Source organism: Notamacropus eugenii, chromosome 1 (genome assembly GCF_028372415.1).
Source record: "Notamacropus eugenii isolate mMacEug1 chromosome 1, mMacEug1.pri_v2, whole genome shotgun sequence".
Taxonomy (NCBI): domain Eukaryota; kingdom Metazoa; phylum Chordata; class Mammalia; order Diprotodontia; family Macropodidae; genus Notamacropus; species Notamacropus eugenii.
The window spans coordinates 506,194,075-506,207,284 of NC_092872.1; the positions used below are offsets into that span (position 1 = coordinate 506,194,075).

Genomic DNA, 13,210 nt, shown 5'->3' on the forward strand with positions numbered 1-13,210 from the left:
TTTTGTTGAAGAAATACTCTCTACTAATCTAGATGAGCTTTTTCAAATTTTACTTTTTGTAGTATACACATGCCAACCAAAAAGTTCCTGCATTGACAGTTCTTTGCCCTTCCACACAAACCTGTTCAAACTTCAACTACCCTGACCCCAAGGCCTCTTGCTCTTCTACCCTTTTTACCAACCCACTGATCAATATTTGTAAGAGTTAAAAATAGTCTCTATGAATAAGTTTTCCAAGCAGACAATGTACCTTAAGGACTTCTTGTCAACATGTCAAAATATAAAAAAAAAATTGATGAAACAGCACTAGAAAGGAGGAATTACTAGGAATGTGTATGGTCATAAGTTAGAACAGTAACATAAATACATCATATGGATTATTTAAGATCAAACTAGAGAATGCTATTTCTTAAAATTTCTAAGCTGTTATTCTAAGACTGAATAAAGAGAATGAGGGGCATTTTAATTTGCTATTTTTTTAACTATTTGGTAAAACCAAATAAAAATATACGGTACTAGCTAGAATGAATGAAATTTTGAACCATATACTATGTCAAATCACAATATAGCCATGGAATAGAATACCTTCAAAATGTTTACTTAAGGGACAACTTACTGCCCATAGTGATAGAAGATGTATTTGGATTCCAAAACAAATTAAGTGGGCATACAAAGTATCTCTACAATTAAAACAAATTACTCTTCACATTAACTTTCCTAAGTCAATGATAGATCCTAGTAATTTTAAGGTTTATTCTTTGAATATATGCTGCTAATATACATATTAACACATATGGTAAAGTCCTACCATTATGGAAAATGTGGAAAATTTTAAAAACTGCACATAAATAACAACAAAAACTTTTTTCACGTAAGTTACGAATTTTTGGTTTTCACAAACATCTGGACTTGAATAGCAAAAAAGATAGGCCATGAAAATGAGCAGATTTTTTTTTTAAGTGTTACTACACCAATCTGATTTTTTAAAATATTAATTACCTTGGGAAGCAGGGAAGGAAAAGGCATTTCAGTTCTTAACTGAGTAGATATTTAAATGTATTTTTTAAAAAACTGTTATCAAATAGGAAACTTCCATCCTAATAAACACTTGTGTAACGCTCCTTGTCATGTCTACAATTTGTTTTAGGCCTCTTACTCTCTTCAAAAAAAGAAATTAAAATAGTAACAGTAATAATATTCTCCTAAGAGTTAACAAGAACTAACCCCTTTCACCAAAGGGAAATAATCACCAAGATAAATCAAGTATTTGAAATATACAATTTTTTCTTCTGAGTTACAAATAATACTGGGGGTGGGGAACCCACCAACGTTTTTAAACACAAATTTTCAGCCTCCAATTTTACTCAATTTTGTTTTTTGCTAAGTCCGTTATAAATGACTCAAAATACAGAAAAACTGCGTTTTAAAGAACCGACTTGTGGGACGGGGGGAGGCCTTCACCTGTTCCTAAAATTAATGCTGGCATTTGGTTTTATATTACTGCATATTTTGAGGCGGGAAATATGGTTGTAAAGAAAATTGTGATTTTGTCATCATTAACCCTACACCTTCCTAGAAATCACAATTATACGTGTACACGTACATATTTTAGTTAGTTTCCCATATATACATGCACGTACATACATGAACCTATCACCCTCAGGACACATAAGGCGCTCTACAGTAAAATGCACCAAGTTGCTATAAACACCTTTTTCCAGCCCAGAGCACCCTGTTCACCCCTCGACCAGGAAAACCCCAAACCTTATCATCCCAAATCTCTCTCTGGGCCCTTGTGTCACAGTCTTTCCGCCTTTACTCTCCTCCCCCCCCACTCCCATTCACAAACAGCCATTTCCCTTGTCAAATCCTCTTCTTCCTAGCCCCCCTCATTTCCACGGCGCCCCCAAGTGACTCCCCTTTCCCTAGCCAATCACCTCTCTCCGATGGCGGGTTCCCCCTCACACCCTCACGCCTTGACACCCCGTTTCCTGTTCCCCAAGCCCCGTCGCACTCTTACACACCTCTCCTCTCTACTTCCCACCCCCCACAACAAAAAAAAAACTGCGGTTTTTTTAAGTCACAACGCCAGCTTCCCCCCCCCCCCCCCCCGCTCCCCATCTAGGCCGCTAAAACAGTCCAGAAGGTGGGGGCCCGGAGGGCGTCCCTTTCCTTCCATCCTTCCACCTTCCTTTCGTCTTCCCCCCTTCCCCAATTTTGCTTTCCTAGGCCCCTCCTTCAGCGTCCAGCCCCTCCCCAAGGTCTTTGCCTCCCCTTACCCCGAATCGAACATCACCCAACTCCCCCCCACCCCGGAAGATAACCGCGCCCCCCCCCCGCCCCCCCAGCAGCCGGCGGCCCGGGCCCTTCCCTCGGAGATAGGGGAGGGGAGGTCGGGAGAAGAGTCTTCGCCCCGCGCTGGCCCCGGCCCGGCCGGGCCGGACGGGCGAGGTGCCCCCTTGCCTCCGCCCTCCTTACCCAGCAGCAGGAGGCGGTGGGTGGCCCGGTAGACCTGCTTGTCCTTCTGCAGCTGCTTCTCGATCTTCTTGTTGGCCTCTCGCTGCGCCTTCTCCTCGTTCCGCTGATCTTCCGTCTTGCTGTTCCCCAGGCACCCCATGGCGGCGGCGGCAGCGGCGGCCCCCCCACCCCCACCCCACCCCCACCCCGCGGCCTCGGTCCGTCAGACCCGCCCGGCCCGGCCTGGCCGCCCCCACCCCGAAGAAAGTAAAAAAAAAAATGTAACACGGGGTGGGGGGTGGGGGTGAACTAGGAGCAGGGGGGCAAGGAGACGGGGGGGGGGGGAGGTAAAAATAAAAATTACCTCACAAAATCAACCTCCCCTACCCAAAAATATCAGTGTGTGAATGTGAGTGTGTGTGCGAGTGTGAGTGCGCGCGTCTGCGTGTGGGTGAGGGTGCGTGTGTGTATCGTCTCCCAGGCGCGGGGGAGCGGGGGCCGCCGCCTCCCCGCCCCCCGTCTCTGTGGAAGCCCTGTCGAGCCGAGGGGGCTGATGGCGCCGCGGCGGCGGCTGCTGCCGCTGCTGCTTCTGCCGCTGCCGCTGCCGCTGGGGCCGCCGCCGCCGCCGCCGCCGCCGCTCCCTCCGCTTCCCGGCTCCGCGGAGGGCCCCGCCGCCGCCCTGAGCGCTCTCGCTAAACCCTCCTTCCCTCCGCGCCGCGGCGAGGGCGAGGGCGAGAGCGATCCCCGGGGCCGCCCGAGGGGGAGTCGCTCTCCCTCCCGTGGCCGCGGCGGCGGCGGCGAGAGCGGAAAAAAAACCTACCCCCCCCCGGAAAAAAAATCCACAACTGGGGGAGGGTGTCTGTCTTTCCACTCGCGACGACCCCTTTCCTGGGTAAGACGCGGCCCACAGACCACCCCCCCACTCGCCCCTGGTCCGCAGACCTTCCCCCCCACCCTCCGCGGGTCTTCGCGGGGGTCTGGGTGGGGGTTGGGTGGGCGGAAAAAAAATTTTTTAAAATCAATCTCTTTTTGCCCCCAGAGTCATCCACACATCCAACTCCGGGCCGCCGCTTCCTCTTCGGTGGCAATTTCTCTTCCTTTCCTTTTTGCTCGGGGCGGGGAGAGGAACAGATTCCCAACCCCCCGGAAAAAAATGTATATGTATATGTGTCTATATATATGTATATACACACGCATATATATTATCTATATATTACATATACACACACACACACATATATAGATGACACCAATCTTTCAGAAGCAAAATGCAGCTATCCTCCAAATAACTCTCAAGCAAATCCACCCTGGGTATGGAGCAAACACGGCCACCAGAGGTGGGGGTAGGGGTAAATAGGGGGAAAAAACCCTTCGCAGGCCAGGTTTCTAGCTGCCCAGTTCTCTCGGGTCAGCCCCCCCACCCCCCTCCCGCTCCCGTTCTGGGCTCAGTGGGGTCTCCTCCTTCTCCGTGTGTGTGTGTGTGTGTGTGTGTGTGTGTGTGTGTGTGTGTATGAATTTTTCCTTCCCTGTCTCTGGTTTCTTCTTCCTCCTTCTAATGGTGGTTTTTCCAATCCAAGGCCTCTCTCCGTCCGCCCCCCCCACCTTCCTCTTTTTTTTTTCCACATTACATTTCTAGGCTCTTGATCCTTCCTAGGGCTTCTGCACACACTTCACAGTGATCCACATCCAGTCCCTGGGAGGGTCTCCCGAAGCAGACCTCTCCCCCTCGCCCCGCCCACCCCACCCCACCCCCCAACCTCCAGCCCCCAGCCCCAGTGCCGGTTTCCCTAGGATTTTTTTGTAGGGGCTTTAGGTCAGTTTCCCTAATTACTTTATTATCCTCATGCTCAGTTCAATTATCTTGCGGACATATTGTCTGTATATGGTTATGTATATATATGTGTGTGTGTATATACATGTATATGTACACACACATATATTAATGCACTGAGGTCTACAGAGTAGGAGAGACACAGAGAAATGGGTGGGGCAAGAGCACACACTGAACCATGGGAACTGAGTATTCACATGATAGCCAAACGTCAGGACTGCTAGGCGCCCTCTTCAAACCAACCCGGGGGCCGACATAGGGCGACGCATACTTACACACACGCGCACGTTCACACACACATGCAGATGGTGCAAAGGGAGTGAGGCACGGTCCTAAAGGCCTGAATCAAAGCTAGGACATTCCACCTGCCAGCTTGTAAGACTGTTGGTGACTGTTGGTGTCCCACTCCTAACTAACCATGGCCGCTGACCTACCAGCCTCTTCTGAAGGAATGGGGCATTGCAACCCCTTAGGACGGAAAGGGAAGGGAGAAAAATAGAACTAAAGAGGAAGCTTGCAAAGGAAGTGAGGTTCACCCAGGACGCATATATATAGTATATTTATTTTGCTAGGGTTTTGTGATTCAGCAATTTACAGCCTAGGTAATTTAGCGGCGAGACAAGTTGTTGGGGACTAAGAAGTCAGTACTGTGAGACTCTTCTGACTCTGAAATGTTGACTTGAACGTTAGCCTAAGGCAAGAAAGTGGCTCAATCTCTCCTCCAAGTCCGTCTTCCCCATGTCCCCCTTAATAAAATGGTTATAATTACACTCACTGAAAGACTGTGAACTTTAATTAATTACTTTACTTGTAAAATGTTTCTGATCTCTGTTAAAAGGTGCTACATGAGTACAAACTAAAAGAACGACGGTAGTAAATTAGGTGGCAAATGGAAGAATTATTGCAAACACAGAAAGTCCTGAGACAATTGGCAGAATTCAGCTAATAGTGTGTTTATGCTATAAAAACCCCATCTTGCTACCACATCATAAAAAAGACTCATTAAAAATGAATTTTACACAACTGTAAACAGTAACTTTCTAAAATTGTGTCTACAGATTAAACCAGGTTGAAATAATTCATATTTATATTAAACCTAATTTTAGGTATACCTTCCATTCCAACCTGTGACTGAGTATTGTTTGAACTTTACCAAGCACGTAGTAGCTATGATAAGCACATTAATATTCTGCTATCCATGAAAATATCAAACAGTTAGTCATCTATCTCCCACTATGTAAAAACTGAAGTCTGCCTTAATTCACAATTCACTCAATATAAGTAACTTCATTTAAAATACTTCAGAAAGTCTGTGGAATCAACTTTATGGATATATCCTTTCTTTACCTTAGAAGGCAATTTCAGGAGTTGCTATAACAACAACATCAAAATCAGCACCTGCTGCTCAAACTTCTAGTTGATCAGACTGAATTCGGCTGGATCAGCCCCAGAATATAGTACTTTGGTGGGTAGTTCTGGAAACCTTTACAACTTGAGGGAAGCTGCCAGAGCTTGGACTCTATTGACAGGCTTGAGAACCCAGGGTTTCCACCCCCAAATCCAGGCATTAAAGAAGAACTTTATAGTTCTCTGTTCAAATTAGTTCCTCAAAATGAGTTCATGTTATTTTACTCAATCCTTTAATAGTACCTTTAATTCCCTGGCTTTCTTCAAGTCTCAACTAAAGCTTACCTTTTGCAAGAAACCTTTTCCAGGACTCCTTATCCATATTGCCTTTCTTTTGTGACTACTTACAATATATCCTGTCTATATTATATTTATACATAGTTATTTGCATACTGTCTCCCCCATTAGACTATGAGCTCCTTGAAAGTAGGAACTGGTTTTATTTTTATTTATTTTTTATTTTTTGGCCTTAGTATCTTCATTTCCTGGCACATAGTAGTACATCATCACCATCCGCAGCAACAGCATAGCTAATATTTATATAATTCTTTAAGGCTTGCAAAATGTTTCACAAATATTATCTCATTTGATACTCACAACAAATAGCTGAGATAAGTGCTTTCATCCCCATTTTACAGATAAGCAAACTGAGGCACAGAGAAGTTAAAGGTCTTGCCTAAGGTCAGTGCTACTAAGTGCTTGAACAGGAAGCAAATTCAGATCTTCCTGACTTCAAGTTCATCACTTTCTGCTGTGTGCCGCCAAACAGCTTGAATGCTAATTGAACGGCACTTAAAGCTAGTTGACTGACAAAAGTTTCACAGCATCAGTACATCTTTTATTCCTTACATGAGAAACTACAACATACAGGTAGTTCAGAATCACTAATAATAACTCATTTGTATAGTACTTTAGGGACTGCAAAGTGATTTGCTCACAAAAGTAGGGACTTGAAGTACTATTATCCCCATTTTACAAATGAGAAAACTGAAATTCTGAGACAGTAAATGACTTGCCCATAATCACTAGCAAATATCTGAGACACAATTCAAACCTATTTCTCCTTATTCCAAGTTTACCACTCTGTCCTTTATGCCATGCTGCCTCTCACCAAGAAAGTTAGTGCTAAAACTTCAAAATAAAAAATAGAAGATGGGACAGGAAGGGAATAAGTATTTATATAGTTCCATTATATTCCAGGCACTGTGCCCAGCACTTTTTACAAATATTATCTCATTTGATCCTCACAATAACCTTTGAAGTCAATGATGTTATTATCCCCATTTCCCAGTTGAGAAAACTGAGGTTAAGTGACTTGCCTAGAGTCAGACAACTAGTAAGTGTCTGAGGTTGTCTTTGAATGCTGGTATTCCTGACTCCGAGCCAAGGGCTCGATTCACTGTACCACCAGTTGCCAATAGGATACCTCTGTCCTTTTATTGAGCAAATTCAGATCAACAGATATTAATCATAAGGCAAAAATATCAACCCCTACCTACATCTATTAAAGTAGCTGAATATAAAGAAACTCTTTTGCTTTACATAAAATGTAATCATTTCTGTATTATCTTTACTCTCACCCCTGGCAGAGAAAAATATAGTAAGTAAAGGATTGAACTTTCTGTCTAAAGGTAGTTGACTACTAAATCTATAAAAGGCTAGAAATAGCATATATATCCTACTTAAGCAGTTCACCTCCACAAGCATATCACACACACATACACACACACACATACACACACACACACACACACACACACACACACACACACACCACTTCCACTACCATGGGCTCCCTTCCCAAACTGGATCTAGTGTCTCAGAATTCTTACAAGATAGTAAATTGATCTATAGTTAATCAATCAACCAAGTATTTGTTTGTGTCTACTAACTTCCAAGCAAACTGTCTCAGTTCTTTTGGAGCTTGCATTCTGTTGGGGAAAATGTGTGCACACAAGTACAAAATAAGTACAATACTTTGAGAAATGCAAAGTGAAGTAAACTGGGGAACAATATAGACAGTAAAGGCCAACAATTTTAAAAGACTTAAGAGCTCTGATCAAAGAAATGAGCAACCAGGAATCTCTAGAAGCCATGATGAAGCATGCAACCTGTCTCCTGAAAGAGAAGGGATATATCTAAGAAGCAAAATGAGACCTACATTCTTGCTAACATGGAATTAGTTTTAATTGACTAGGAATATTTATGAGAAAGGTTTTCCTTTTTTTTTCTTCAATTGGAAGATGAGGAAGAAGGAAAGAAAATAATTGTTTGTTAATTGAAAAAAATTAAAACAAAGTACTATGGGAAAGCACTGACAGCTGTAATGATCAGTAACTTCTTCATGTAGAAGATGGTACATGAGTTGTTTTAAAGGAAACTAGGAATTCTTATAGGTAATGGTGAAAAGGGAGTGTATTCCAGGCATGGGAGACAGTCTGCACAAAGATATAGTAGCAGAAGACAGCATGTCCTATACAGGAGAGTTTGCATAGTGAGAGGAATGGTGGTACCCTTAGCAGAAACAGGCAAAGATAATGAGTTGTATTTTGAAAATATTGAATTTGAGATATTTAGAGGATATCCTGGGGGAAATTTTTAAAAGTTAATTGACAATATGAGATTGGAGCTCACAAGAAAGACTAGAGCTGGATATATGGACCTGTTATAAATTATAACAGAAGCTGTTCAGATTATTAAGATAATGATTGTAGAGCAAAAAGAAGTTTCAGGACAGATACACCCACAGTTAGAGACGAGATCTGGATGATTATTTTATATACAAAAAGATGGGGAAAAATGCAGCTAGCTAAGTAGAATTAGGAGAAAGTAATATATTATACAAACCCAGAGAGGAAAGTGGTCAATAATGTCTTGAAAGAAATCAAGAAGGATGAGAGTTGAGAAAAGGCTATTAAGTTTAGCAGTTAAGACATCATTGGTATCTTTAAAGGGAATAGTTTCAAATGAGTTATAGAGTCAAAAGGGAGGATACAAGGGACTGAGAAGTGGGTAAGAGGAAAAGAAGTAGAGGCAGCCAATGAAAATAGCCTTTTTCCTACTAGGAATTTGAGAAATAGAGGAGAGGCATAAGAAGATAGATTGAAAGTATGGCAGGATCAAGTGAAAAAAATTTTTTTTAAATGGAGACCTGGGCAAATTTGTAGGCTGCAGAGGAATAGCCAGTAGTCATAAAGAGATTGAAAATACTTTCTACTAGTTGAAAATAGGTATTACACTCCCTGTTCTTCTCTTATCTAGTTATTTCCATTGATCCTTCAATAGAATGTTCTGAAGGTTTCACCTAGTTACCTCCTTCTCCAATTTGATGTTCCTTGAGTGAGTCACTCTATTTCCTTATCTTGTCTTCCTATTGCCTAATTCCAGATGTCTCTCAGAGCTTCTGCCTTAGCCCTCTTGCTCTTCTCTCAATAGATTCCTTTAGTGAATTCATTTGTTGACTCTCATGATGTCAACTGTTACTTTTATGCAGCTGACTTAGATCTACATCTCTAGTACTGACCTCTCACATACATTTAACTGGTTACTACTCCACTAAAGCACACTCCCATTATTTTAAAAAACACACAATTTAAAATCTCTTCTTCTTTCCTCTTCTCCCTCTCTGTCTCCTCTTGGTCACTACCTCATTCTGTTAATAGTACTACTAATTTGCCTTTTGCTTATCACCCAAACTAGAAATGTTAAAATGTTAAAATTTCTTTCAATTCAATCTACCAATCAATGAATCACTTATTATCTATTATGTACCTGGCACTATGCTAGGCTGAGAATATAAAAAGCAAAAATATAGCTCCTTAAGGAATTTTATATTGTATTTAGAAAATAGCAAGCACATATATGTTCCTAAATTTAAATATTTATGAAATGTGTGTAAAGTAATTTGGAGGAAGCCTAATAGCTGGGGTATGGTTGTGGAATTTGTCAGTCAATAAACATTTATTAATTACCTACTATGTGCCAGGCACTGTGCTAAGTATTGGGAATACAAATAGGAAAAGAAAGTTCCTACCCTGCAGGAGCTTATAATCTAAGGAGAGAAGACAACATATAGAAGAAAGCAAAAAAGGGGGTGGGGAGAAATAACCAATGAATCGGCATGGTGAAATCAAAGAAGTCCAAAGTGAATGCAAAAGCCAAGTGGGATATGAGGAAATGTCTGAGGAGATGACAGTCCTGTCCTTTCTCCTTAAATGGAGGAATTTGTGACTCTACCCTCCAATCAGAGGGGCAGAAGGTACTGAAGAGGTGTGAGTAAAAAGACTGATTGTACCCTGCAAGATGATGATATTTCCCAAAGACGAAATTATTGGGGACATGATGGAGAAGTCAAAGTCCAAAATTAATACTGTCAGAGAAGTCAAAAAAGTTCAAAATGAGTGCTGCTAGGTAGGAAATAAGGAGATGCCTGAGGAATCAGGAAACAACCTCATATAACAGAAGTAAAGCTTCAAAAGAATCTAGGAATTTCAAGATGTGGATCTGAGAAAGAAGCACATTCCTGGCATGGGAGAAGGCCTGTGCAAAGGGAGAGTTAGAAGATGGAATGCCATGTATGAGGAACAGCAGCAAGGCCAGTTTGACTGGAACATAAAAGGACACAAAGAGGAGTAATATACGTATGTTGAAACCCTGAAAAGTTAAGTTAGAGCCAGGTAGTGAAAACCTTAAAATGTCAAAGAGGAGTTTGTATTTATGGTTGATCCTAGAAGTAATAAGGAGACTTCAGAGTTTACAGAACACAGAGTGACATGGTTGAACCTGCCCATTAAGAATGCTATTTTGGCAGTTGGGTAGAAGGTATATTGGAAATGCGTGAGACTTGAGTCAGGAAGATTCATTAGGAGGTTATTTCAATAGTCCAGGCAAGAGAAAATAAAGGCCTGAATGTGATGATCATTTGAGTGAAGAAAGCAAATATTTAATGAACATCTATTATGGAAAAGTTACTATGTTTCATGCTGAGAATATAAAGATAATATAACACAGATCCTGATCTCAAAGGATTTATATTCTCAAAATTTCTTGCAATCCCTATATACAAACTGACACAAAGTCTAGTCATTTCATTTACCCAAATTTCTCTTGGATTTTTCCCATCTCCTTCATTCCCATAGCCACAATGCTAGTTTAGGCCCTCATGACACAATGCCTCAGTTACTCCTGGAAGAGGATCTGAGGTAGGAATCTCCCTTTCTTGATATTACTTTGTATACTGCAGCCAGACTAATGGTCCTAAAAAACATTAGTTTAATCAGAGCCATAATTAGGATCTTTTCTGCCTAGGGATTTTTTTTTTAAACCACGCCACAGAAACAAGCATAAAGCTCAGTTGAGAGAGATATTAGAAGATTCTCTTCAGCTTGTCATTGGTAGTTTCCTATTTTACCTAATTATTCTTCATTACCAAATACTAAACTCTATTATTTCAGTGCTGCTGGAAGACTGCAAGCACTACCTAATGGTCTCTAAATTTAGCACTTGGGGGCAAAGACATGGTCACCCCTGCTCAAGAAGCTATAATAGCTCCCTATTACCTAAATAATTAAGTATAAACTCCTCAGGGGAACTTTGAAGGCCCTCTATAGTCTAATCCCTTTCTATATAGCTAGCCTTATTTCCCACTACTCTGTAATACACACTTCATTTAAGTCAGTCCAATTTCCAAACCATCCTAATTTACATGCAAATCCAAGAGTTTTCATGATGCTTTCCCATCATCAATATGTATTTTCTCCACCTATTTAAAGTCTTCCTTCAAGATTCAATTTCTTTATGAAGTCTTCCTGAGCTACCCCAGTTCTGATGGCTCTCTTCTTTCTCTGAACCCTTACTGCCTTTAGTCAGTAGCACAATTTAACATCTCATAGTCTTATCAAACTGGAAGATCATCCAGGCCAACCTCCTCATTTAATAAGTGGGGAAACTGAGGCCCAGAAAGGTTAAGTGACTTGCCTAGTCAATCTCCCATATGTAATAACAGAACAGGATGAGAACAGGTATCCTCTAAATCCAAATCCATTATCCAAGATCCAATTTATTGCTGTTTTCACACTGCTTTTGGACAAATTTGGGTTGTAGACGGAAGAGAGCCCTCAAGAGCAAGTCTCAATCATCTTAATTAAAACAGATGAGATCATTTACTTTGAATTTGAAGATGAAAAAGAGAATGAGAATTGGGAAGAGTGAAAAGATTTGGATTGTTATTATTGTTACTACTGAAAACAAAACAGAATCACTTAGAGTAACCTCAAAGGAATGAAAATTAGCATTTGAGATCCCATCTTACATAATGTAGCATGATTTTATAGTGACTGATATAAGATCAATTTTGAGACTTCCTGATAACTCTCAGCAGCCTTGGAAATAATGGTACATAAGTCAAATAGATAGAAGTACCCAGAGTTGGGGACTAGCTGGGTAAGTGCAATGGGTCAAGGGGCAACAAAATTTAAGGAACTGGCTAGAGAATTATTAAAGTAGATGACCATGAAATTTAATTATTCTTTAAATGAATTTTGTTTGCCTAACTAAACTAAGTTTTTTGAGCATAGGCACCATATCTTGCATTTCTGAATCCCCCAAAGTGTCTAAAATAATGGTAAGCACAGTCTAAGCTCAATAATGATATGGTGGTTGACTGGCATTTGAAAAGACTGATACAAAGAATTCAAAGTTATCATTACAGAGGAGTGTATCAGATACTTTGTTTCTATACTTTTAAGCTTATCCTCAAACAACCTCTTCTCTGTCTTTGCAGAAGTTACAAGATACAAATACAATGCATTTAGATCCAAATGACAAATAGTAACTAAAAAAATTATATGTTACATCAGGCCAAAACCCAAGTCAGAATACACATACTAATTGTACACTTACGTATAATTCAGTATAAGGGTCATAGATCATCTGGATGGGATCTCTAGGACCATTTAGTCCAACCCTATAATTTTACATATGAAGCAACTGAGATCCTGAGAAATCAATTTACTTGCCCCAAGACAATCAGAATTTGAACTCAAGTTCTGTGACTTCAGATTCAGCACTCTAACTACCAAGCTAGATTTTCACAGAATTAGGAAATTTCAGTGTCTGACAGTATCTCAAAAGCTATCCAGTTCAACCTGTACCAAAAGAGGAATCCTTGTAATATTCCCAATAAATGGTCATTTAGCCTTTATCTGAAACCTCTAGTGAAGGGGAATCCATGACTCCCACAAGGCAGTTTATTCCTATTCTCGAAAACTCTTGATCATCAGGGAAAGTTCCTCCCTCCATTCTCCCTCCCCCACATACACTTCACCTTATTCTCTGCAAACAGTGTTGGAGGATATGCTGCAATTATTTTCACAGTGATCTTTTTGCGAACATTTATTATAAACACTGAAATATGAAATGACCAAACGTTCACTAAAATGATGTATGTTAATGCCCTTGGACAATAAAAGCAATTCTGCTAACTCTTTTATTCATCTCTCCAAGGAGAACTTGTGT

General features: G+C 41.0%; 1 protein-coding gene across 4 annotated transcripts in view; it reads right to left on the bottom strand.

Moving 5' to 3' along the window:
• The window catches only part of GNAS (GNAS complex locus), a 308,988-nt gene that overhangs the window by 171,405 nt on the left and 124,373 nt on the right, over positions 1-13,210 (bottom strand). Inside the window, exon 1 of one of the 4 annotated variants that reach the window (XM_072633427.1) lies at positions 4,086-4,175. The exons of 1 other annotated variant lie outside the window; for it this stretch is intronic. Coding sequence is in view for 1 of the 3 variants with exons in the window: in XM_072633426.1 (XP_072489527.1) it covers positions 2,479-2,617 (139 nt within the window). In the remaining 2 variants the exon portion in view is untranslated. Of the gene's footprint in view, positions 1-1,937; positions 2,049-2,478; positions 2,901-4,085; positions 4,176-13,210 lie in introns of those variants that run through there. 2 more of the 4 variants (XM_072633426.1, XM_072633428.1) reach the window with 2 other exon arrangements.